Consider the following 27,935-nt stretch of genomic DNA (forward strand, 5'->3'; position numbering starts at 1 on the left):
CAGTGAAAAGGTTATCATTTTCATGTTTCAGAGCAGCTGAGTGTTTAGCCAAAAACTAACAAATCAAAGACCAAATAAATATTTGCCTTTCTGGTGATCCTGAACTATTGCACACCTATTTCAAGTTTAGCACAGCTGTAAAATGTTTTAAGAATCTGTCTTGTTTTCAGTTGAAGACATTCAGGTTGGAAAGTGTGGAAAACACACCTTGGCAGTGAAACTGATACTTGCATATTTGTTTTGAAGCATTGGAATCCATCTGCTGCAAATTAGCTTGCTAAATTCATGCCGGGTTGTGTGCACATGCACACAGAGTCATTGTGCTTTACCCATTTCTTTCATGAGATAACTGGTTGAATGTTAAGGGTTGGAAGAAGACTATCATCAGAAAACCTAACTTCGCTATGTTTGAGATACATGGAATGAAATTCTGTTAAGTACATCTGCACATGTAATTTTCCATTTGGGGGAATGTCCCTTTTGGATGCTCCATGGATTGATGTCCCCTTCCTCTCTTAGCAAAAGTTTCTCCTTTTGTGACTCTGGCATGCTTCATAGTGAGCAGACAAGCCCTGAGAAGCCATACAGCATACAGGTAGTTTCAGGGGCTTTAGAGTAAGATGGGGAGGGTCTATGGATCAGTGTAGCATAGGTCCCCATGCAGATACTTACATTGTGTTGAAGGGATGTTGGATTGAGGACTACCATCCCTTTAGTGACATACTCAAACATTATTACACCGTTTTTGGTCATTGCAGGGGTTGATATTCCCTTCTTGGCCAAAGCCTGTTCTAGACTCATTGTTTCACTGCAGTACCACCACCCTATACACACGTGTGTGGAAGGAAGGAAGTAAGGAAGGAAGGAAGGAAGGAAGGAAGGAAGGAAGGAAGGAAGGAAGGAAGGAAGGAAAAAGAAGGAAGGGGGGATGGAGGAGGGGGGAAAGAAAAGGAGGGAGGGAGGAAACAGAGAGGAAAGGAAGGAGAGAGAAAAGGGAGAAGGAAAAGTCAGCACGAAATAGAAAGAGAAGGACTCTATAGAGTATGGTGTAGTGGATTGAACCTCAGACTATGACTCTAATCCTACTGGGTGACTTTAGGTAAGTCACACACTCTCAGCCTCCAAGGAGGACAAAGACAGATCCCCTTTGAATAAATTGCCAAGAAACTTCTATGACAGGGTCACCCTAAGTCTGAAATGACTTGAAGGCATACAACAACAATAACCTACAAACCGTACCTCCAACAGTCTGAGGGACTATGAATTGGCCCTCAGTTTAATAAAAAGTTTGACAACACCTGGTTTAGATATTCTATTTTTAGTTCAGAAGCCCCAGTGAATCTTGGAGGGAGTTCTAATTTTTGTCTGGCTCTGGGATCATGGCAACTGAGCGCAGCTATTGCAGCTATATGATCATGAGTCATGGGGGTCGTGGCAAGAGAGCCACAATAATAGTGGTTCTCAGCCCATGGGTCCCCAGATGTTTTGACCCTCAACTCCCAGAAATCCTAACAGCTGTTAAACTGGCTGGGATTTCTAGGAGTTGCAGGCCAAAACACCTGGGGACCCACAGGTTGGGATCCATTGCATTATAGAGAAATCTTATGTTACATTCAGTCATGTATGATCTTGGCCTATGACACACATTTTGAATTTCAAGAAATACGTTTTCATTTTCCTACCTCTCTCTTCTCACTATCCCTAGACACTGACAGCTGTGAAAGGTGGATGAGCTGCAAAAGTGAATTCTTGAAGAAGTATATGCACAAAGTGATCAATGACCTTCCTGCGTGTCCTTGCGCATACCCCACTGAAGTGGCCTACAGCACTGCAGATATCTATGACCGGCTGAAGCGGAAGAACTTTCGTTGGAAAGACGCAAGTGGGCCAAAGGAGAAACTGGAAATCTACAAGCCTACTGCTCGCTACTGTATCCGGTCTATGCTGTCCTTGGAGAGCACCACGCTGGCAGCACAACACTGCTGCTACGATGATAGCATGCAACTGATTACAAGGGGCAAAGGAGCGGGCACACCCAACCTGATCAGCATTGAATTCTCAGCAGAACTCCATTACAAAGTAGACATTTTGCCCTGGATCATCTGCAAAGGGGACTGGAGCAGATACAATGAAGCTCGTCCGCCTAACAATGGCCAGAAGTGTACAGAGAATCCTTCAGAAGAGGACTATTACAAACAGTTTCAGGAAGCAAGGGAGTATTGAAGGGGCAAAGTAAAGGAATTGTCCTGTGTCAAAGCCTACAGAACATAGGCAATTGACTGACAGAATACCAAATCCAATAAACTCTTGCCAAAAGGAGTAAACTTCTTCCCCTTTCCCACTTATTCTGTATAGCTGTATAGTATACTCATTTTTTCAAAAATGTGTGTTATTTATATATACATATACAAACATTACAAACAGATATGAAATTATCTTGGAAGACATTTATATGATGGTTTTCATCCCACAGCATGGTTTTATCTTTAAAGATCATATTCAATGAAGAATTTCATTATAGTCTTCAGTTGTGGGCAGTTGCTAAATCTGTTGAATTTTGTGTGGCGAGTCCAATTTCTGGTGGCTAAAAATTAGACCTCAATGATTCATATCGTCTGGTGCAAACCTGCTCATTTAGAAGGGACATTTCCTACTGGAAACAATACCTTGTTGGATTACCAACTAAAATTATTATGTGGTTTTAAGACTGCATCTAGTGGTATTTTTTGCTGAGGAGCAAAAACAAACTCCATAGCAGCATGAACAAAAATGGAGTATGAGGACTAAATTGTGCCTCTTAAGAAGTCAGATTTCAGCTTGTATCAAAAGGTCCATGTTTTGTGATTGATGTCAATGAGTTAAAAACAATGCTAACAATATCCTATAATTGCATAAAGTGTGTTATTCTGGAGAATCTCCTGGATAGTCTGGTTCACTCAAAGCCAAGGAAATGAGAGAGAGAAGTAGGAAGCCATTTCTGCCATGACTTATTTAATAAAAATACAATTGCTAAGCATAATTGCTTTACAACTGCATCTGTGAAAATATTTAGACATACAGTGTTCCCTCACTTATCGTGGGGGTTATGTTCCAGGACCACCCACAATAAGTGAAAATCCGCAAAGTTGGGACACTATATTTGTGTTGTTTGCAAATCTCTGTCTTCTCCTTGCCTTTCAAGCACACACATGCGCACTGCTGCCGCTGCCGCTGCCTTGTAAGGCGATAATAAAGCTGCTTCAGCCTCCTTTTCTCTCCCTTCCTTAGGCTTCTCCATAGGAAGGAAGTAGAAAGAGGGATTTATAATATAATTTTATGATTTATACTGTTATTTTAGTGTTTATTAAAAACCCACGAAACAGCGAGGGAGCGAAAAGTGAACCGCGAAGTAGTGAGCTGCTGCCCAATCACATAGTCATTTCCGACTCTTCGTGACCTCATGGACCGGTTCACGCCAGAGCTCCCTGACGGCCGTCTCCGTCCCCAGTTTCTTCAAGGTCAAGCCAGTCACTTCAAGGATACCGTCCGTCCATCTTGCCCTTGGTCGGCCTCTCTTCCTTTTTCCTTTCATTTTCGCCAGCATCGTGATCTTTTCCAAGCTTTCCTGTCTTCGCGCGATGTGGCCAAAATACTTCAACTTTGCCTCTAATATCCTTCCCTCCAGTGAGCAGCTGGGCATTATTTGCTGGAGGATGGACTGGTTGGATCTTCTTGCGGTCCAAGGCACTCTCAGGATTTTCCTCCAGCACCAGAGTTCAAAAGCGTCTATCTTCCTTCGCTCAGAAGTAGTGAGGGAACACTGTATTTAAAAGATGAAGCAAGGAAACTTGTGAAGCAGATAACCACAACACACAAAGCAAAACCACGCTTTCTTTGTTCCTTGCTTTGTTTTGTTTTTGAACTTGCATTTGCTTGGCAACTTAACCTGGTATGGGGTTATCCTCAGAGGGCAGACATATCCCCCATTGCAAAAAGGATCTTGGCCTCTGTGTGATAAAGCCAGTGGAAGCAAGCATATCTGTCATGCACAAAGCAAAAGCAAGGCCATTGTCTTTATAATCAGGAATCAAAGTAGTCACAAAAATAAACTAGTTAATTGGGAATGCAGCAGAAGGGATTCTGCCTTGACAATGGGTTTGCATATTTGATAATAGACTGTTTGCTTTATGACTCGGGATGGTAACTTCCCATGTCCAGAGTATCTGTGTACTGGGATTGGATATGTCAGCTCATTTTCTGATTTAGGACCCTTCTAAATAATACATGCTCATATCATAGTCTACATCAACAGTTTTGGGGAGAAAAATGGCTTGCACCCCATTAGTGACATAAGCGTTTTTAATTTTGGTTACAGTGAAGGTTGGGATTCTCAACCTTCATCCACAGCAATCAAAGCTCAAGTCCTTTGTAAATGCCTGAATTAACACTGATTTGCATGGAGCTGATACACCATATTCTGTGAATGGAAAACATTATGCAAAAGAAAATTTGCTCTTTATAAGCTTTTGTCAATGAAAGGATGTGGACTTACACTTTTTAAATTTTAACTGCATTATTTTTATAGTGTATTTATTATATAAGTTTCAGTAAGCATGGATCTGCAGCATTAACTGAGAAAAGGAAAGAGTTTACTGGAAGGTACTAATATGTCCATAGAGAAATGACACATAAATCCAAAACAAATGTACAAATAAAGCCATGCTCAATCGCCTACCAGCTTGCACTCTCATTAAGTGGAGGTTACAAGGCAATGCTGGGTGAGGTAGAAAGGGGAGGGAGCCTGTGGTCGAGGTAGGTCAGAGCAGGTGAAGGGAGAATGCGAGAGAGACATAGCAGAGCTACCGCCAAGACCACCCATCCACCCACAGTGACTTTGGGTAAAGTGGATTAAAGAGTTGTGTTAATGGCCTTACTAGTAATTGAGGGCAGAATCAACGTCTCTCTTTCTAGGAGAAGGGTGTAGGAGGCAGAATCAAAACATAATTTCCATTGTGAAATTTAAAGAAACGCACTGTTAATGCAGACTATTGCAACTAGACTTGTCAAGGTGAAAGGAAGGAGCTATTTCAGAGTTTGCCTCTCACCTCATTTATTAAAATCTCATTGCTTCTGGTCTGCCAAAACTAGGAACACTTTGGCAGACCACAACAATATATTTTCAGGATCACTACAGCTTTTCCCAGCAAACCAGCCCTGGGACAACTCACAAGGAAAAATATTTCTCCCTCTGTGGTCTTCAGTAATAGCATTCTAAAATAATATTCCTGTTATTGTTTTTGCTTGGGGAAAATGGTTTTATGGCATGTTAGATTTAGTATCCCATTGACAACTTTGATAGAACATGGTCCAATTTTACTTCTGGCCCCAGCTTGGAGGAGTACATTGGTGGCTGGGCCTCAATTGGGTAAGTAATGAAGTGTGTCTCTGTGTACAATGTAATGAAATCTTTCTTAACATAACATGGAATGTACCTAATCAGAGATCAGAAAATCATAACATCCTATATAAATACCCTATGGAGACATTAGTGGAGTGGTGGGTGGGTGGATGTGAACAAATGAGAAGACAGTACGTGACCAGGCACTTCAGCTCAAGTTTGCTTAGGAATTGCCTAACAACCAACACTGGGGGATGATTTTAACTGAAAGGGAGGCACTCGCCCTACTTGGTCCTTAGCTACCAGTGATTAAAACAGCCCAGTCCTAAAATAATGATGGGGAAAACACAGCCAGGGTCAGAAAGGGAGAACCAGTTTATATGTGTTCCAGGCAGTGGCACGGGCATGCATGTATATTTTCAAGTTAATATGAGATTTACATAGGAGTATCAAGATTTGAACTGGAGTGTGGTTTCTGGTTATTAAGTTGTAATGGGTTTAAGAAGTGGAAATGGAATTTCATTACTAGTATAATAAGGAACACTTTCCTATATTTAGATAGGATCTTGTTTATGTTTCATCCTGCTTGTTCCTCTATCCTAAATCCTTCCCCACAAAAGAGTAACAAAAGTAAGCAAAAAGTGTCAGGAGCAACACAAGTAATGCACTGAGTTACTATCAGCCCTCCACATGTACTGGAGTTCGAGTTGCAGGATTCCCACAAAAGTGGGAAGACAAAGAATAAAAAAGCACATCTCTCCAGGAATCTCTTAAGGCCTCTGCTGGAAGGTGGCCATAGAGTCATGCTGGGGAACCTAGAGATTCATAATCAAATCTGCAAAAGTTAAATCCACAAATATGGAAGGCGACACATTCCTTTCAAAACACTATAACAAGTAGCAGGAAGGAATTATTCCTAAAAAGTAGTTTTTCAAGGTCTCTGGTTCATTCTCTATATTCAGCTGGCACCATGTCAAGTGACATACTTTGGTATATGTCAAGTATAGGTCTCCATATGTCCTTTTCTGAATCATTGAGGAGGTTAGAATTGTCTTCCTTCCTGATGTAATGTCCAAATCTCCTTCCTTTCTCCTGTGCCTGCCCCAGCCATTTAGTGGATGCAGAATGGCCAAGAAGTGTCAGGCTTTGTGGATATAGCCAAATGCAAAATGATTAATGGCTCTAGGAGTCCTTAAGAAGTCCTCTGGAATTTCTGGAACATGACATTGTTATTCATCTGGCTACAGCCACTTAGCCAGATGCTTTTCAGCCATCTCTTGCTCCCCAGCTGCCACAAAATGCCTACAGAAAGAAGGTGCATCCTACAGAAAGAGAGACATACTTCTGCCATGGGAGAACTATATGGGATATCTCCTGATGCAGGTAATTGATTATTCATCTCTATTCTAAGATCAGATCCACAAAAAGACAGGAAGAATAGAATGGTTTTTTTTAAAAAAAAAAAAGTCCAGAAACATTTTTGGGCTCATCTAAATTACCTAAATTACCCTAAATTACCTTTTTTTTGTTCCTCATAGTTGCTATGTTCTACCTATTTTTGTGACTGCTTCCAAATGTTTCTTGAATACTTGCTCAGTGTAGCAAAGTTTTTTTTTTAAGTGGATGGTTGTTCCCAAAGCTCTCTTTCTAAACTTCTCCATTTCCCCTTTTCCCTGTATGACATCTCCATTTCTCCCTTTGCTTCTGAGCTCCTAGTCTGGAAATTTAATGAACCGAAACATTAAAAGACAGTACAATAGTTCTAGAATTTTTCCAAAAAAAATGCTAACAAGACTGGATGTGGAAAGAAAGAAAAGAAAAAGTGAGAGATTGGAGTTGCCTTTAGCAGAAAGAAACCAAACATTCTCAAGTGGAACATAAATAGGTGGTAATTACACAGAAAACAATGCTGAAAACCAAACTGTCCTGCAACAAGTGCACAAGACAAGAAAGTTCCACGTGTTCTCAATTAGTTGCTTGAGATACATTTTCTTAGTTAATCCAGAAGAGAGACTGGGTTACTAAAGAACCAGGCATGAATAGCGCATGTTCAAGGGAGTGCTACAATACTTTTGTGCCTCATTCATTTTGTTGGAACATTTTTGTGATTGAACCTAATGTGCACAGTAAAACAAGAGTCCAGAGGAACACCTCCTTTCCTTCTGAAAGAGGTGAAATCAAGTACTAGAAGACCCAAACAAGGGTTTTGTTTTCAAAAGTATGAGCAAAAGAAAAGGGCAATGTCACAAAGATCAGAATTGAAACATTGGGTTGGCTTCAGAAATGCTCCAGTCAAAACTCCACAAACTGCATACCGCATGTGTGGGTGGTTACATGACTTTTGTGTCCTGCTGCAAGTGTTATGTCCTGGCGTAAGTGAATGCAAGAGTCAAGACCCTTGCACAAATCCAGATGCCAACTCTTTCCTGACATCTACCCTGATAATAACATCACAGGTTGTAACAACATCGTTCACAGCCTCACAGGTGCTTTTCTTTGCTCATGCTCCAATGTAAAATCCATCATCCTCTGTCAGCAATGCCCCTCAACATTCTACAATGGACAACCAAGACGGTTTCCATACAAGAAGATTAAAGTACACAAATCTATTAGAAATGGTAATATCCAAACACTAGCTACTGAACATTTCAACTTCAAGCTGAATTGAATTATATTAATAAATTCCAATGCATTAACAACTGTGCAACAATGACAATGGGTTCATAACACACTGCATACATTAATACAAGAGGCCTCACGACAGAAACAAAATGGAATTTTCTCAGAGAAGGCTTTAAACTCCAGGAAACTGACTCTTGGTAAGCAGATCTATTGCTTTCACACATCAACACTACCTAACCACTGTAGAGATCTGAAAGCCCTGTGTCATCTTATGCAACTCTTTGAAAATTTGGGGCAAGGGTCATGATTTCAATCCTTCAGGATCATATTACATTCCATTCCCGCTACTGTTTCAATATGCTTTATTACTGGACATTTATTATCACTCTACTGCATCCAAAGAAGTAAAAGCAGTTAGTATTAAACGTGCTGCTACATTCTTTTTCCTCTCGTGCACTCCTTTTTTATGCTGCAAGACACTTATGTCTGCTTCTTTAAAAACAAACTGAATCATTACAGACAGCACTCCACCTTTGCTGGGATTGGACACCATGGCCTATGAGACCCTTATGGGACCTCTTCTAGCTCCACGATTCTGTGTTCATGAAAGGATGAATCTAGTTCTAGCCCACTGACTCACTGTGTATTCTGTTCTGCTCATTCTTTATGCAGTATTTTGGAATAGGCCCATCACACACATTCCTCTGCCAAAGCATACCAGCTGCATGTCCTCTCATGCCATTCTGTAAGAAATCTTGCACAGTGTGAAAATGCTTGGAATGAAGACTCCAGGTCTAACAACTGCCTCATCCCAACCTCTATGCCTTCTTCATGTCACAGCTGAATATCCTGGGATGTCCCCAGCTTGTAATGCTCAGGACAGCATATGCTGAGCTCTGATAGATAGACACTACCAGGTCTTTAAAAGTGTTTCGGGTCTGTACACATTAAGCTCAAGAGTTCCTCACTCTTAAAGCTGATTGATAAACTAATCTTAGATTCAGCTTTCCATAATCTCAGACAAAATATGAGTTTTCTTTTTTTAAAAAAATCTATAGTTATAGTAGCTGCTGTGGTGGTATTAATTTCCTTCCTCTTGCCTGTCGAAGTATGGCAACCATTTTTTTAAGGTAAAGGTAAAGGATTCCCCTAGACATTAATTCTAGAAAGGTCCGACGCATCTCCATTTCTAAGCCAAAAAGCTGGCATAATTCGTAGGCACCTCCAAGGTCATGTGGCCGGCATGACTGCATGGAGCGCCGTTACCTTCCTGCTGGGATGGTACCTATTGATCTATTCACATTTGCATGTTTTCAAACTGCTAGGTTGGCAGAAGCTGGGGCTAGCAGTGGGAGCTCATCCTGCTCCTTGGATTCAAACCGCCAACCTTTCAGTCAGCAAGTTCAGCAGCTCAGCAGTTTAACCCACTGCACCACCGGGGCTCCATTTTCTTAAGGAATAGTCAGATGAGGTTTGCCATTGCTTTCCTTTGAATATAGCCTGTAGCACCTGATGTTCCCTGGTGGTCTCCCATCCAAGTATTAACCAAGTTTGCCATCACTTTCCTCTGCATATATCCTATAACCACTGATATTCCCTGATGGACTTCCATCCAAGCACTCAGCAGGTTTGCTATTGCTTTCCTTTGAGTATTACCCATAGCCCTGGCATTCTCTGGCGGTCTCCTATCCAAGGACTAACTAGATCTGTCCCTGCTTCAGACAGGATCTGGTACGTACCTTCAGGGTACTTAGACCAACTGTGCATGATTGCTAAGCCTTGATAAAAAATCGTTCAGAAGAATCAGATTCATTTTCTTTTTTGTTTTCATATTAATCAAAGTCACTACTATCTTTTCCTTGAGTACCTTTTGCCTAGAATCCCCTAGCACTGTATCATTCCAGCTCGTTCTACTGATACAACTCTCCCAAAACGTACCTCTTAAGCCAAGTAGAGCCTAAACCAAAGGGCTTCCAAAATGCTGAAGTGTTAGAGAATGACAACTGTAGTGGTCTACCATTCATGGCATACATTGAGACAGGTAGCTGGAAAGTCGTCCAACCATGAGACAGCTTTATTCATCATTTCCAAGTGCCCCAATTTGCAACAACACGGCTCTTGCCTTAAGAAACTGTAGCTGTGTCTTTCATAAATAGGCTTTTGTTCTTAGCGTAGTATTTATTTACAGGTCACACATACACATCTACACTGCTTGGAGTCACCTGAGGAAATCCATACATTTTGAACACAAAACAACATTAGGATCAAAGAATCATAGAGTTGGAAGAGACCTTGTGGGCCATCCAGTCCAATCCCTCTGCCAAGAAGCAGGAAAATTGCATTCAAAGCACCCCTGACAGATAGCCATCCAGCTTCTGCTTAAAAGCCTCCAAAGAAGGAGCCTCCACCACACTCCGGGGCAGAGAGTTCCACTGCTGAACAGCTCCCACAGTTAGGAAGTTCTTCCTGATGTTCAGGTGAATCTCCTTTCCTGTAGTTTGAAGCTGTTGTTCTGCATCCTAGTCTCCAGGGCAACAGGAAACAGCTTGCTCCTTCCTCCCTATGACTTCCCCTCACATATTTATACATGGCTATCATGTCTCCTGTAAGATTTTTTTAATATATATATATATATATATATATATATATATATATATATCAATAGTAAATAACATATTGAGCCCCATTAGTAGCTGAATGATATCAAGGAAGTCTCCAAGCTGATCTCCACCTGGCAAAGCCTTCTCCAAATTTTTAAAAAGTTGCCCTTTTAGACTATAACTCTCCTACTTGCTTGTACTTGCTGGGAGCTGCTGGTGCTCGTTGTTTAAAAAAAAAGTATCTTTTTGGTGGAGTAAGAGAAAGGGCTCTCTGTCTTGCCTTTCTCTAAGAAATTATTGTTATCATCCCAGCTTCACAGTTTGTAAAGTGCTACCAGCGGAAGTTTTGGACCATCCATGATTTGGATTCTACCCAAGAACTCAGCAATTACTAAAGTGTCATTAGATAATAAGTACTTTCTAAGCATTGATGTAATTGCAATGTATTATTCTGATCCTGTCTATTGTTTGTGCTATTGTTCTGCTTCTGGAGATGGTGATCCATACAAAGAAATGAATAACAAACACCTCCTCCCCCCCTGCAAATTCCAGACATAGTCCTTGAAATTCAGGACTATTAATGCCTTGAATTTAGCTACACCAGGATAATCAGCTTGCTAAATAAGCAGAGAGAGCCAGACTGTGATGGGTGTTACAGATCCCTTGTGGCTGGTCCTCATCATAGGAAGGCCAGGGCGATCAGAAAGGACAGATGTGAAGCTGTTATCATCACTATCTGCCATCTGTCTCACAGTGCTTAGTAGATCCAACATTAGATTTCCAACATCGTTCTATGGCACATCTTGTTGCCTCACCACATTAATCACAGCCCACTTAGCCATTTAACCATTCATTTTGCCATGCATAACTTACTCACATTTGTGTATTTCCTAGTCACAGAAATTTTGGAATGAAGAAAATTTCATTGGGGGCAGAATTTGGCGGCCTCCGTAGCGACTTTCCAATCTAGTCTAGTTTGAGGCATTGGTGAATTGCATTCAACTCACAAAGTATGCAGAGGCTTCCTCTGGACTGAGAAAGTGTGACTTGCCTATGTTTTCCTCAAATTAGAAGATCCCAAGAAAATCAATTAATAAAGTCACTTTAGATTCTGCATATACTGGAAACAACTCAAAGGCAGACAACAAAATGACTGGATGGTGTTGGTTACTGTTACCACATTAAAATAAATTCATCAAAGCCCATTTCAGAGACAAGATTTAACATGTGTAGGTGGAAAGGAAATGAGATCACCATGCCCACGCCCAATCCATGCAAGTTCAGAACAGCTGTATTTATATCTGTACTTATAAATGTGAGTTTCTCCTCCATGGAACTCAGAAAATCAGGATCCCTAAAAGCACTGAGGACCACCACTGGATTTATGCTTTGACATTCAGCTGAACACAATGATATCAGTTCCACTCTTCATTGCTTTGTTCAGTCATCCTGGCCCTATAATGGGTGCTAAACAGGTTCTCTATCACCAGCAATCTCACTGCACTTGTGTTGTCTCTCTCCCCCCCCCCCCCCAACACCCCAACATATTGCAGAAGGACACAGATGCGTGCCTTTTAAGTAAACAAGTGACTCATAGTATGGTTGGGAGCCCATGGGATGAGCAGCTTACTTCCATGGCATTTCTTGGCACATCTCATCAGTTGATTTATAAAATATCAGCACCAAAATGTACATTTCCCTATAACCCAGACAACATTTTCTTTCTTTTCTTTCTTTCTTTTTTCCTTTTTTTTTTTTTTTTTTACAAAAAAACACTTTCTCTAAATATGCACTGTTGGAGCTATCACTTTGATCAAAATGGTTGCAGATATTGTAATATCACATTCTTTTTTCCCATCCAACTCCTCTGTTTATGAAGCAGCTGCTGATTTTTTTTAATGTATCTGGTGGTAATTTTTCAGTGGAAAGTTGCTCACACAGTTTCCGTGAAGTTGTGCCCACACCGTTCAAGGGAAATTAAGGGGCAGATTCAATCATTACAAATGCACATATGGACCCCGAAATTTGTAAATAAAGGCAGGAAATCGTCCAGTCATTCACTCATTTTATACCCACTCCCGGACATCATGATTGTTAGCAACACACTGAGAATCCATTTGGTGGACAGAAGTAGAGACTAGAAGATTGCCTTCATAATTCATAGAGGATGGGTGTTTTGACAGGTTATTTTTTTTTTGGACAAAACGACTCAAATGACAATGACATGTCAAGCAGTTTTTGAGAATGAAAACAAACCCATTCCAAATAATTTGAGAGTGGTGTCATTGCATGCCAGCCATGGTGTGGGGTTGTTGCTGTTGTGAATCAAGCTACAGACTGCTATCAACAATAGAAGTGTGTGTGGATTCAATTTCATTTGGTACCTTTGGTACCTTCAGGATCATGTAACAGTAAGGTCCCTTCCAGTACGAAAAACTACCCACAACAAAAGCAAGCGGAAGCCAATCTCAGCTCCTCATAAATAAGGAGGAAAAAAGCTAAAAGGGTGAAAGTTTCCAAATGCGTGTGCACCCCACCCACTGTCCCCCAGGTCCCCAATTCCCAGTCAGTCCCACATTTGGAAACTTTCACCCTTTTAGCTTTTTTTCCTCCTTATGTATGTATGTATGTATGTATGTATGTATGTATGTATTTATTTATTTATTTATTTATTTACAGTATTTATATCCCGAAGGGGACTCAGGGCGGATCACATTATGTACATATAGGGCAAACATTCAATGCCCATAAACACATCAAACAGAGACAACAGACAGACAGACGCAGAGGCAATTTAACTTTCTGCTGAGGGGATGTTCGATTCTGGCCACAGGGGGAAGCAGCTGCTTCATCATCCACTCTGATGGCACTTCCTCACTTCCTCATTCCAATGTTGTAAATTAGTTAAACTTGCCTCCCCACTTTTATAAGTGGTACCTTATTTCCTACTTGATAGATGCAACTATTTTTCAGGTTGCTAGGTCAGCAACGAGCAGGGGCTATATTTTATTTTTAATTGACGGGTGCTCACCCCACCACGGGCTGGCCTCGAACTCATGACCTCATGGTCAGAGTGATTTATTGCAGCAGCTGTTTACCAGCCTGCACCACAGCCCGGCCCCCATCCCTCTTCTTTAGAAAATATTTCTAAAAGATAAATAATAATTATTAATAATAATAGTAATCCCAGAAAACTAAAAGAGAAGGAAGGAAGAGTTATGACCTGGAGTTCAGTGGAGTTTTTTTCAGATGCGGAACAAAAACACCCTTTCAGCAGCGTGCCTGTTTTCAATAGTGAATCCTGTATTTTGACTATACAGTACTTGGACAGGAAAAATACCATAGAATTGCACTGGAGGACCTAGAGATTTCAATAAAAACTTTTGAGGGAGATGTTTTTAAGTATGTAAAACCATGGATCAAATCTATGAATAAGGTAGTCATAGTGTATAGATTTTGTCTTCATCAGTCAGGAGTACATGTGGCTATGTTGTAAAGAGCAGAAGACTTTATGTTGGAAGACTTTATTCGATGCTATTAACAGGTTGTGTTGCAGATGTCCTTTAGAACCAAGCTTCTCAAATATTTAGGTGGAGGGAGAACGGATATCACCATAAACTCCTGACTTTGCCTCTTGTCCACTTGTGTGTTTCAAATGTCATTTTTTTTCCATCTCCTAACACACTTTGGAAATATTAAAACAATGATACATGGAAATTTCTGAAACAGCTGCAATAACTTAAACCTGGAGTCCGAAGAAGATAAAAAGTGAAAGGCCAATATCTAAAGAAAATAGGACACTAAATTTTTTAGAGATCACTATGATAAACCTGCTGAAGAAGGAAGACATTTTGTATGGACACTCAAGGACTATTTTGAATCTCAAAAGGACATTGTGTGAGTCGATGCAACTGTTCACATGATTGTATATATGTTGCTCTACATTTCAAAGAGTAAAAGTTCCTCTTCTTTACTGATCATCTGTGTGGCATATCTTTTCTCTGGCAAGACAGTGTGTGGACTGGTCAAACGCGAATTGCACGTTCTTTTTTATTTCGTCACAAAACCCAATTACACACAATGGAAGTTTCTAATCTATTACAGTTTGGAGCACTTGTGAGAAGACTGGCTTAAATCCTACTGATTCCTTCTAACTGGATTACTTGTTGACTAGTGAGCAACAGGTAGACAACCCAATTGATTCAGTTATTCTACTCTGCTTGGGACAAGCAGTATGGAGTCCATTACATTATATATTGAACCAAAATATTATATCTGTGCTAAGCAATAGAAAATCTTCACATTTGGCAAAATAAATACTAGGCCAAAAGAAAGCACTTGGAAATACAGCAAATGCCTTTTTACATGTCAATCAAAAGGTTAATATCCTACTCTAAGGAGATATTGCATAAAAGTTATGCAGAGCAAACTATATCACTCACTGGATACCAGCAAAGACGTCTTCATGTTACTTTACTTCACTATACTGTGTTTATTGGGAAATATTTTAGAAAGCTCAAATGACACTTTTAAAAAGCACTGATCTATAGGGCGGGCTATATCTACTAGAGTCTTCCTTAATTAAAGAAATATTACCCAAAAAGGCAATGGATATTCTCTCTCCTTGAGAAGTTGTTAATCTCATGACTCTTTTCATGAGATACTGACACTTGTTGTTCCTTTCCTTTCCTTTTTTTTTAAAGCAGACATGTTGTCTCTGAAAATAATTTAGAAGTGCTGTTGCCAATAAGAAGGGAAGAGTGGAAAATGTTTACTTGTTTTGTTTTTTGTTTTTAGAACGTACCATGTTGCTTGATGACACGCTGGACCCATGCCTACACATCGTAATCCCGAGAGTCGCTAAGAGAGGTGGAAGATGGGCTCCAACATGGCCTCGTCTCAACATTTTATGCATGGGTCACCAAAACAAGACATTGCTAGCTGCTGAAATCTGGTGTTGGTTGCTAGGTTTTAATTGTGTTGTTGCTCAGTGTTGTATGCCTTATTTCCATTTATGGAATATGTTTGTCAGGACACAAAAATAAATCATCAAAAGCAGAGAGGAAAGGAAAAAGAGACATTTTTAGATTGGGCTTGTGCGCTACTCTTTGGGATGCTCTCATGATGACAACCCACTGGAGAGCAAATCAGTTTTTCCACCAGAATGTCATCCAAAAGCAAAGCCATGGTTCTGATATATGTGTGTGAGAAAGTGGGGCTGGTGAAGAAGATCCGGAGGCGGAACTTGGAAAACTATATCTGGCCAATAGGAGCTGATCACTCAGTCCCTAGAGTGTCCTCATATTTAACAGGCATCCCTCTATTTCAGTGATTCCCAAACTTGGTCCTTTAGATGAGTTGGGCTTCAACTTCCATAATTCTTGATTGTTGGCCAAGGTGTCTGGAATGTCTAGGTTTGAATCCTTAAGAGGACCAAAGCTTCAAAGATTTTCCAAAATGGGTTTGCAAAGCTGGAGCAAATTCTATTTGAAAAATAATCCCTTGGAAGTAGAGGTCACTGATACATCTCAATATGGGACTCCATCACTATCAACTTGTCAAACTTGTGTGTTTCAAATTAGAGCAGTGGTTTCCAACCAAAACGCCTTCTGGATGTTTTGGATTTCAACTCCCAGAAATCCCAGCCAGATTAACAGCTGTTAGGAATTGTGGGAGCTGAAGTCCAAAACACTTGGAGGACCAACGGTTAGCAACCACTTTGGGTGTCTTTCTAGCTGGCCTCCTCAGCTGCCTGCATTGTGCAGGGGATCCCAGTAAATAGTATTCCAGGAGAGATTATAGATCAAGCTGGTACAATATTTGCAGTTCTGTCTTTTTTTAAAATCCTTTTCTAACGATCTCCAAGATGGTACTTGATTTTTCCCCCGGCTCCTTCTACACTGTCATGTAAAATCAAAATTATCTGCTTTGAATGGATTATATGGCAGTGTAGACTCATATAATCCAGTTCAAAGCAGATAATGTGGACTATCTGCTTTGATAATGTAGAAGGCAATGTAGAAGGGGCCCCAGTAGCCACAGATTGGGCTGACATTTCAACTTGGGATTCTTCCTGTGCTTACATCTGCTAGTACGCCACTACTATGGAATAGTAATTTGTGTTAGCATTGAATGGTACTTGAAGCTTGGAAATTAAGATACTTGACTAATAATTGTAGTGTTTTTCAAAAAAATCAGCAGCGAACATCTAACATTACATTTTCAAATTATTTCACCCGAACAAATTTTACTGATAAGACCATAGGATAGGGTCACCATAAGTTGGGACCTATTTGAAACCACATAACAACAGCTAAAGCAGTGGTTCTCGACCTTTGAGTTCCTGGTGTTTTGGCCAGAAATCCCAGCCAGTTTACCAGCTGTTAGGATTTCTGGGAGTTGAAGGCCAAAACATCTGGGGACCCAGGCCCCAGGCTGAGAATCACTGAGCTAAGGCATTGGGAATGGGAAATGAAGTCAGTACAGTACTTGCATTTTCAGGTGCAATATACTATTGGAGGTAAGTGACGGCCACAACAGTTTTCCCACCACCCAATAGCAGCTGTCAACAGAATTCTGAACAAACAAAAATATTCACCTATTTCTTACAAATGTTCTTCTCACTTTTTCCCTAACTCCTACCCTTAAAGAAAGTGAGGTTAAGTAATGTTGAATACGTGGCCCTTTGGATAATGGCAAACTATAACGCCTACTAATCCTAGCCAGTTTATGGATGATGTGAATAGTTGTCCAGCAACATCTGAAGGCCCATAATTCTGCTGCCTCGAAAAATATATTAAAATCTTTAGAGTCGAATCCAACACTCTCCCTCTCTTCATCTGGGAATAATCCCATATCACCTACTTTTAACCAGAACTGTGAGATCAAAGGTGTCCAAAGCTGAGAACCACAATGCTGATAGGTCGGCTACACCAAGTGCTTACTCTCATTATAATGCTGAGAACATCAGCAGTTTTTGATGCTGCTTCCCCGCTTGCATGATTCAAGCAATTTCAAACCTGAGATGTATCATAAGAGTGCATTGTCTGCTTGGATAAAATCAGAGGCCCTTTCAGCTGCTGCAGTGTTGGAGAGCTTATGCCCATCATCTGGTACTTGATTTGTTTCCCCAAAGAGGGGAGATTTCACGACAGACATGAAAGGTTTTAGAATGGCCGGGAAGTCACTTTTGATGAAATCATTCCTGGCCTTAGGGGCTGCATTCTTGAGAATTTGGGCATTGAGAGAGGATCAGAGTCTTCTGGTGAGTTTTGCTTTTTTGGCATGCTTACAAGAGTGTGCAGAAGAAACTCATCTGGCACAAAGGAGTCAAGTAAACAGAGAAGAACGTGAGGAGAACAAAATTGGCATGGGGACCGGATGGGATTTCCTTTAAAGGAAGTGAAATTGCTTCCCTGTTCGTAGGCCTGGCAAGAGAGGGCTCAAAAATAACAGAACATCTTCCGCACAGAATAAAATCACAAAATGGCTCAACCCTGGAGACCATGTAACATTTCAGGGCAAACTTTATGGGGGCTCTTCATGTGTTCCTTTGCAGTAAAGATGAAACACCTCCACCCCATAAGAAAGCATCCAGCTCTGAAGCAAATGCTGAAATGGAGGAGTGAATCCAAGTGTGAACTGGAACCTTAGGGCTTTTCTTAGCTGTATTCAACTACAGTAGGCGGAAGGGCCATGTTAAGCCTCTCTGTTTTCAGCCCATTTCCACCTCAAAATGGAAATGACTTCTTGTTTGTATTTCGGGTTCAGGAAAGGGCTATTTTTTCACATTCTGGGGTAGGGATGTAAATCCTACGTTGTTTTGCCCTCTCAGATGAGAGGGCAAAGTAGATATCTTTCCTCTGAGGCCCCTTCTACACCACCATATAACCCATATTATCAAATCAGATAATCCACATGATCTGCTTTGAACTGGATTATATGAGTCTATGCTGCCATACAATCCAGTTCAAAGCAGATAAACTGGATTTTATATGGCAGTGTAGAAGGGGCCTCAGAAAGAAAATAAATATCTTTCTGCAGTCTTTTCCCCCTAGTCAAATGTAATGACCTGATAATTATTTTGTAGGAAAAAGAATTGTTTTCTTTGCAGAAGGGTTTCTACAGAAAAGGTTTATGTAAAAAGAAAATCACATTTTTCTGCACAGAATAATTCCTGAGCAACTCTCCACTCTTATTTTGCTTGCAGGGTAACAAGATAAGAACATGCAAGTAATAATAATAATAATAATAATAATAATAATAATAATAATAACAACTTTATTCGTATACCCCGCCCCATCTCCACGAAGGGACTCAGGGCGGCTTACATGGGGCCATACCCGGACATAACAATATAAAAGCAACAATAAAACAAATTAATCAACAATAAAAACAGCAATATTGATAAAAACAGTAATAAAAAGTCAGCATACAAAATAGGTATTAAAAACATGAGTTGAATTCACGGATCTGGGCCAAAGTGCAAAGTATGTCGAGGTCATCAGGCAGGGTAGTTACCCAGCTGACGTAGTAATGTGCCACTTTAGATTTTTAGATGTAAGGAACACACTGAAAAGTATAAGTCATCCATGTACGACTTCATCACAGAGGCAAACAGACCTATTGCAGGACGCTTCCAACACATTTCCTGGATGGAGCCCAATGGATCCCAACACCACATAGCTACTTCTGGCGGGGGTGCGTCCATGAACCTTGCTGGAAATAACCTATGACAAAGTAAGGAGAACATGTTCTCATAAGGTAGAAAGGGGAAAGTGCACAGGTAGCCGAGTAGTGATGCTTCCCCCTATAGGATGGGGAAGAGGGTGATGTGGGGCAATGGGTTCCCGTGCTGCCAGAGGCGGTCCAACCATAAGGTGAACTAGGCACTTGCCTGTGGCGCCAACGTCCCTGGGGGCGCCATCGTCCTTCTCCTTCTCCTTCAGGCCTCTCGGCGGCCGCTCTGGGCCTTCCGGCCGGTGCGGGCCCACCTTCGTGCCGCGTGGGCTCACTTTTGGGGCCTTTAGATATTGTGAGGTCTGTGGGCACTTGGAAGCTAGGTAAGTGGGGTTTATATATCTGTAGAAGGTCCAGGGTGGGAGAAAGCACTCTTCTTTGAAGCAGGTGTGATTAGCACTTAATGGCCCTGTGGTTTCAAGGCCTGGCTTCTTCTTGCCTGGGATAATTTTTTTTGGGAGGTGTTAGCTGTCCCTGATTGTTTACTCTCTGGATTTCTCCTGTTTTCAGAGTGTTGTTCTTTATTTATTGTCCTGATTTTAGAGGGGTTTTTTTATACTGGGGGCTATCTGGGTTATCTAAGTCCACACTGCCCTATATCCCTGTTCAATGTTGGTGCTAAATCCGCAAATATAGTAATTCCTACATAACATTACCATGTATTGAACTGCTTTTTCTGTTGATTCATTGTAAAACATGATGTTTTTGTGCTTAAGTTGTAAAATCTTAATGTAATTTGATGTTTACTAGGCTTTTCCTTAACCCCTCCTTATTATCCAACATTTTCGCTTATTCCAATGCTTTTATTTTTCAGTGATTGGTTTCTGTTTGCCTACACTTGAAAATTACCTAGGGCCGGCTCTGCATGCTGCCTATGTGATTTTCCCTACTGCCCGATGAAAGCTGCCGCAGCTCCCTGGTTTCAGGATTTCAATGTGATGAGATTTGTAGTCAACTGTTTCTTCAAAATGACTTCCCTGCAACATCATCTGCACTAAAATACAACACACAGCATATCATTAATAATTGCATTATTTCACAAAAGACACATTGTTATGCCTGTGTTACTCCAACCCAGCCATTGTAACACATTAACTGGCATCCTGTTGGTTAAGTGTAGCTAGAGTAGACCTATTAGATGAATTACTGAATTGTAAGTCAAGCTGTAAATTAATGGATTCAGTGGTCTATTAAGGATTAAAACAGAATTTAGGCTATTTTGTCCAAGCTCTGAAGCAGTTTTTGTGTGTGTGTGTCAGGAGCGACCTGAGAAACTGCAAGTCGCTTCTGGTGTGAAATAATTGGCCGTATGCAAGGACATTGCCCAGGGGACGCCTTGATGTTTTTGATGTTTTACCATCCTTTTGGGAGGCTTCTCCCATGTCCCCACATGGAGCTGGAGCTGACAGGGGGAGCTAATTTGCACTCTCTCTGGGTTGGATTCAAACCGGCAACCTTCAGGTCAGCAACCCAACCTTCAAGTCAGCAGTCCTGCTGACACAAAGGTTTAACCTTTTACTGTTGAGGGCTAAGAAGGAAACCGCGGAAGGCTGGAGGACAGAGGTATGTGTTCCTGGGAGTCTGCCCTGGACCTCTTGAACTGCCTCTTGCCCCAAGAGTGGTTGTCGGATGGACCTGCTAAAATAAATTCAGGTTGTCAGTGAATGGGAGAAGGTGCCTTCTAATCCTTTTTTTCATGTAATAAAAATGTCTCGAGACATTGTTGAGCAGGGACATTTCAGAAGTCTTGCCAGGTGTTTCTTAGCCATTTGGGATCATTTACATCTAATTTCCCTACTAACAGACACAGCTGGAACGCTTGGCCAATTATTACTGAAAAGCTTAAGCAAATGGTCCTGGCTTGTTTAACCTTCTCCTACAGTGCCAGGCTCCTTCACAGCCATCAGATAATGATCTTAAAACCATATGAAAATGCAGAACAGGTATGAAATATGCCTCTCACTAAAAAGCAGTGATGTAAAAACACTTGCAAGCTCTCAGGCCTGTACGTCTGTCATTCTGACTGATCCCATCAACCTCAACCATCACCAAGCTTGCCTGTGTATGTGTATATATGTACAGTGTCCAAAATGCCGCCAGACTGGAAGAGATCATAAGTAAATATTCCATTCAAGGTAGCAGCCTCTTAAAGATCAAATGCCAACAAACATATTTGTCCAGTTATTGGCTCACCCACACAATCCTAGACTTGAATGTTTAACAGAAGTCTCTTCTGAGGTAGGAGATTACGTGTAATGTTCAGAATGAAAATTAGAGGTACTTTGTTGCCAAATTCAGCAAATGAAATTCTATGTATGTTCGACAGCCATGGCTAACCACTGAGGCCACCAAATGTATGGAAAGATAGAGTCAGTCTATAGTCAATGTTGAGGGAAGAACTACACACTGAAATCTTAATCATTTATATTCTAGTGACTTGCCTCTCTTGTAGGAAGAGGAAAAGCATTCGAATTAAAGGTGTACAGTTATGAAGAACAAGGAGTAAGCAGTCTGAAGGGTTAGTCCATCTCTTCTCAACCAAATATTGATTCATTCATCCCGGGCTTCTAGGAAAGGAGAAGTGTCAGCTAGATTTGAATGTGTGTTTGAATCAGGTCTGTGCAGAGCAAGGCAATGCCAGGGCCATCTTTCTCATGAACCATTGGCCCCTATTCTGTCCCTACTATAGTGCTTGAGGGCTGCTCCCACCCAGTAGAAGGGATCTAGAGAAGAAATAAAATCTCAAGGTGTTGGAAAAGGTCATTTTATTTTTTCAGTCTGCCCACTAGAAAAATAAAATCACCCTTTCCAACACCATGAGACTCTTGCCTCTTCTCTAGAGCCCCACAACAGCGTTCAACAGGTGTCTTTACAAGCATGGGCCATTGTAGGAGACAGGAGCACAGCCTACAACAACACAGCTGCCCCAGGCCCAATTAAACCTTCTGGGCATCTCCATGTGCATCCACCCTTCAAGGCTTGCGGGAGTGGATTTTAGTTTTTCATACCTGTGTGAGAAACTGGCCTGATGGGTTAAACTGAATGGAGGACAAGCTAGACGCAAGATGTAAAGGAACGTCCGGTGTAACATTCTGGGGGAGAAGTGAAATGTGTGTGTTGCAGTGGCTGGTGGCTTCCAGGTCAGTGGAGCAGTGAACCCACTCTGGGATTTAGTCTGAACCCCATCCCTCAAAAGAATTCAGCATCAAAGGAAATATTTAGAGATTGACCACAAGTTCAACATAAAGAAGCGCTAAAGGAAAAGTATTCCAAATCAAAGAAAATTTAGAAATGACAGAGTTATTAGGATCTTAGAAATCTCAAGAAAAAGCAGATGAGGCATTTCAGTATTCTGACCCAATCCTCAACTAACTGCCATTTTCTACTAATAACAATAATTATATAAAGTATAAGGGAAAGGTTTGTCACAAAAAATTTCAGTTGATGCTTGATTATTATTTTCTTACATTGATTTAGGGCCTCATCACATTGATGAGAGTGCGTGGGGCGATTCGCCAGCCTCCGTGACATATCCATGGGGCCGTGGGCCAATCCCTGCACCCCGCCTTGCCCACAGCAACACTTCCCCATCACATGTGAAGAAGTGTCACCACACAGCTTCCCCCTAAGCTGGCCCCATATTTCCCAAAGGAACACGAGAAGCCTCCCTTGTTCTGGGCACAGCACTGTAGGACGCTTCCACCACAGTTGATTGATGGAGCCCTGCTAGAAGCTCATGTGCATCATGTGATAGGAGGAATGGGACTCCATAGATCAACTGTGCTACAAGTATCCTAGGATACTTTCGAAGACACGTATGATGAAGTCCTTACTGATTCCTGCTTAATGATTGACTAATATCTTCAGTATTCACTGATTATTTGCTACAAGTTGTTGCAATATAGATTTTTCTCATACCACTATAAATAATGAGGTTTGATGCCAAACCTAAGATTGGTGCCAGATAGCTCAATTTGCATACTAGTCATTTGGGTCAGCAGTGTGTCATTAAATAAACACATGTCTCGAGTTCACAGTGGTTACACTTGTGACCCTATAAGTAAACAAGTTCCCCCTTCAGCACCCTGCACAACTCCTTTAAAGTACAAAGTAAAAGCCAGACATGGGAACCATTACCTGCCCCCCTCTCTCTTTTTCATTTTTCACATTGACCTCAGTCTTGTACAACTACTTGTGAACAAGGGGAAAGTGGGGAAATGCATCAAAAAAGTGAATCCCATGCAAGTCAGCTAGCCTCTCCCCCTTTGTATTGAATAAGCACAGTTCCCAACAGTACCAAGGCTAATGCCACACCAATGAACTCCATGATAAGCTGATTTCCTCAACATTTTTGTGTAGCAGAGCCAGCCTGGTAGGTTTTTCTTTTCTATCAACATCTGCCTAAGCCTGTCAGTGCCCCGTCATACCAAATGAAGAAGGACTGCTGTAAGCTGATAAGCCTAAACTATTTAGGTTTCTTTTTTGAAACATTTCTATACTTCTCATTTGCAGAAATCTCAAAGAGGTTGACAATATTGCCATAAAAAGATTAAAAAGAATGTAGCATAAAACTCAATTGCATGAAATCTAAGGGAGTTTCTGATACTTTATGTCCAGAGGGAAAGCCAAGAAGGAAAAGATTTTCAACAAGCAGCTAAGACATGCCAACATTGAGGCCTTGCGAACTGCAAGGGTAATCATTCAATACGAGGAGGGCAATTGTAGAGGCAGTTCAACTTTGTGTTCACAGCCCAATCGAATTGTGTAGGGCAAGGCACAGCCAACGTCCCTCAAGGCCACTCCTGCTGTTTTGGACCCCAAAAGAGGGACATAGCCTTGAAATCGAGAAGCATACCTTCTAGATAATTCTTGAGGCACAACTCTGCATTTTGGCAGCACTTTGTTTTATAATGAAAAGCTACTAGGTTGCCCTGAGGACTTTGATAGGCTACATGGGGCCTGTAGGCAGCATCATTCCCATCCTTGGCATAGCACAAGATGTTCCTTGTGATAATATAGCCCCAAACTGCACAGTATTTTGCATACTAATGTGAATACCATAAACTTAACTTTAAACATAAACACCCAATTCATATCTGTGAACACTAATGTACTATATTTATTTATTTATTTATTTACAGTATTTATATTCTGCCCTTCTCACCCCGAAGGGGACTCAGGGCGGATTACAATGAACACATATATGGCAAACATTCAATGCCAGCAGACAAACAACATTCATTAGACAGACTCAGAGGCATTTTTAACATTTTTCCAGCTTCATGATTCCGGCCACAGGGGGAGCTGTTGCTTCACCGTCCAGTAGTGGCTGTACTTCCGCATTCCTTTCCTCATGTTTTGCTGGCAGTTTTATGGTGTTGTAAATTAGCCTCCCGCATAAAGCGTCCCTAAATTTCCCTAATTGACAGGTGCAACTGTCTTTTGGGGCTGCATAGGTCAAAAGCAAGCCGGGGCTTTTAATGGTCGGAGGCTTAACCCGACCCGGGCTTCGAACTCATGACCTCTCGGTCAGTAGTGATTTATAGCAGCTGGTTACTAGCCAGCTGCGCCACAGCTCGGCCCCCTATATATGTGAAAATGCATCCCAGTCAGTAAAGTAGCCAAGCATTTGGACCAACTTCAGCTTTCAGATCAGGGCAGCGTCACAAAGAGCATACAACACTACCATCTTGGTATGTTTATTTATTTTATTTATTTATAGTATTTATATTCCACCCTTCCACCAGTTTATTTATTTATTTATTTGCAATATTTATATTCTGCCCTTCTCGCCCCGAAGGGGACTCAGGGCGGATCACAGAACACATATATGGCAAACATTCAATGCCAGTTATAACAATGACAAGACAGACAATAGATAGAGGTATATATAAGCTTTTCCCATCTTTGGAGGCTGTGTTTGGTTCCAGCCACCGAGGGGTGCTGTCGCTCCATCTCCCTGATAAAGAGCTTTCTTTGTTTGTAAACTTCCTCCTTTTTTCTGATCAAATACTGAGCCTAAATACCTCCTTGCTTTAATGTGGTTCCTATTTATCTACTCACGTTTGTTTTCAAACTGCTAGGTAGACAGAAGCTGGGCTAAAGGTCAGGAGCTCACCCTGACCCGGGCTTCAAACTCTCAACCTTCCAATTGGCAAGATTTATTGCAGCTTGGTGATTAACCTGCTGGGCTAAAGTTTGGCCCAATGTTGGCAAGGCTACCACTGTCCAGGCACAAACATAGCTATCACAACAGCCATAGACTTTAACAGTGTTATCTTCCATAAGGATAACTATGACTCGAAAACAACAAAGTCTTCACAGATGATATTTTTCCAGGGCCACCTCTGACATAAAAAGCTTCCCTGCATGTCACAAATTGGATGTCAGGGGTACGGATGTGTTAAGCCTCTCTCCTTCATATTCAGTTTACTTCAGGAGCCCCTGGTGGTGCAGTGGGTTAAACTCTTGTGCTGGCAGGACTGATGACTTGAAAGTTGGGTTGCTGACCTGAAGGTTGCCGGTTCAAATTGTGTCACAAATTGGATGTCAGGGGTACGGATGTGTTAAGCCTCTCTCCCTTATATTCAGTTTAATTGAAAGAGGCAGTTTTCACATAGAGGGGACATGTCAAAACAGTTTGAAATGTAAATTTCTATACAAGCCCATCATTCCTTTCCCCCTTCAGCCTGTTTAATGGCTCTGGTTTTTGTCAAGAACTAGAACTCCATTGTCTCCCACCTCTACATCCAAAATGTTGTCACTCCTATACTGGATTATTTTTTTCTACTTTTCTCTTTAGTCATTTCATGTCTCTTCCTGCAGAAAGCTCTACCCTCCACACACACACACACCAAACGCATGCCAAGCATCTTTCCCTTTGCCTCATGCATGGTGACATTCTTAAGACACCCCTTGATTTTTCATGGAGGGCTGTTGCATCATTGAAATTGCAGAGGCCACGGCTGGCACACCCACCCAGGTCCTGACACCCCCAAGGGAAACAAAATACTTCAGCAACAGCCTGGAACAGTGTCGCCAGTGGTGCTCAAAACCACTGGAAAACCAAGCCGGGAAACCACAGAACACAAGGGGCATTTGTCTGCCCGGGTCGAGCACATCATCTCCGCTGTTTCTAGTCCTTTGGAGCCCTGTGTTCACTCCCCCAGTCCTGCCGCGAAGCCAGCATTGAGCACAGTTCAAAATAGTAAAAGCTGAGGTATTCCAGTCACTTGGTAGAAAAACACTCCGCTGCCTCTCAGTCATTAAATGAATGAAGAGCAAAGACCGTTTCGCATAAACATCCAGCCAAGAGAAACCTCGGAGGCCGTGCGGAGGCTACTGCTTCATACAATGTGGATCATGTTTCCCCAGTGCAAATATTACCTTTGGCACAGGCTGGCCTTTACTTCATGAGTTATGTGGCATTTTCTTGTTGCTATATTTGAGTTGGTCCAAAAAAGAAAAAAAGAGAGGCATAAATAGCAGTAGATTTTTTCCCTTTCCTGAGCTATCAGAGGAACACAGGACACAGCCTGTGCTCAGAGAACTCCGTGTTCTTAAAAGGGCCCCCCATAACTTCCATTACAGTGGCAGCATCTTTAAGATCTGCAAAGAAAACCACACAGGGAAGAAATTGCCACTCAAGAATTCATATCTGTTGGGAAAACACCTTTCACTGTTCGCTTCTAAGTTAAACATACTATTTATATTTCCTATCAGCTCAAGGAGGAGCTGATAGGAAATTATCCCTTCCCACCTTATCCTTACAATGACCTGCAAGGTAAGACAGAAAAAGAGAGTGGCTGGCCCAAGGTCAGCTTCATGGCTCAGTAAGAATTGCAAGTTGTCTCAGTCTTCCAAATCCCAGTCCAGCAGGGCAGCCACAACCACACCCTGCTTCTTCAAATCTGTGTTAATCATACAAGGCCACCAGCCCCCTGGATCTAGGCCAGGATAGAAATGTTTTACAGAAATGGTGTATTTAAGGATTTCATCCCATGGTTTTTGAGCTCTGTTTCCATGCTCTTTGGAAACAGAACCCCCAGGAGGCCATCACATAATGCCAGGGCACTTCCAATGGGACTCCGTTTCTGCAGTTCATGGAAACAGGGCCCTAAAGCTGTCTTCAGGAGTTGGCATCACCTGATTCCAAATGGGAGAAAGCAGGGGTAGGATGGACCTCCACGCAGGAGGGACAGGGATGGCTGGCCATCCCAGAAGATGGGGGAAGACAGGAAGGAAGACGGTTCCTTCCGCTTTCCCACGCTTTCCTCGCAGTGGTGGGATGAAGTAAACCTCTGTCTGAGAACAGATTTACACCATCGTTCAAACACATGCATCAAAACCACAAGGCAATCCCAATTCGACAATATGAAACTGGACCACAGAGTACAGATGAAAAGAATATTTGTGATCATTTGTTTCCAGTTTCATCTAAATCAGTGCTTCTCAACCTGTGGGCCCCCAGATGTTTTGGCCTTCAACTCCCAGAAATCCTAACAGGTGGTAAACTGGCTGGGATTTCTGAGAGTTGTAGGCCAAAATACCTGGGCACCCACAGGTTGAGAACTACTGATCTAAAGAAAAGGTAAAGT

At 41.6% G+C, this 27,935-nt stretch overlaps 2 protein-coding genes across 4 annotated transcripts in view; one reads left to right on the top strand and one right to left on the bottom strand.

Annotated features, from left to right (window-relative positions):
* ism1 (isthmin 1) overlaps positions 1-3,019 on the top strand; it is a 50,174-nt gene extending 47,155 nt beyond the window's left edge. The window contains exon 6 of the mRNA XM_008115112.3: positions 1,706-3,019. Within this exon, the coding sequence (XP_008113319.1) occupies positions 1,706-2,223 (518 nt within the window). The 3' untranslated portion in view covers positions 2,224-3,019. The remainder of the gene's footprint in view (positions 1-1,705) is intronic.
* Positions 2,971-27,935, bottom strand: part of tasp1 (taspase 1) — a 135,048-nt gene continuing 110,083 nt past the window's right edge. For all 3 annotated transcript variants that reach the window (XM_062957830.1, XM_062957828.1, XM_062957836.1), the window contains exon 14: positions 2,971-3,799. In XM_062957830.1, the coding sequence (XP_062813900.1) occupies positions 3,416-3,799 (384 nt within the window). In that variant the 3' untranslated portion in view covers positions 2,971-3,415. The remainder of the gene's footprint in view (positions 3,800-27,935) is intronic.

Source organism: Anolis carolinensis, chromosome 1 (assembly GCF_035594765.1).
Source record: "Anolis carolinensis isolate JA03-04 chromosome 1, rAnoCar3.1.pri, whole genome shotgun sequence".
Taxonomy (NCBI): domain Eukaryota; kingdom Metazoa; phylum Chordata; class Lepidosauria; order Squamata; family Dactyloidae; genus Anolis; species Anolis carolinensis.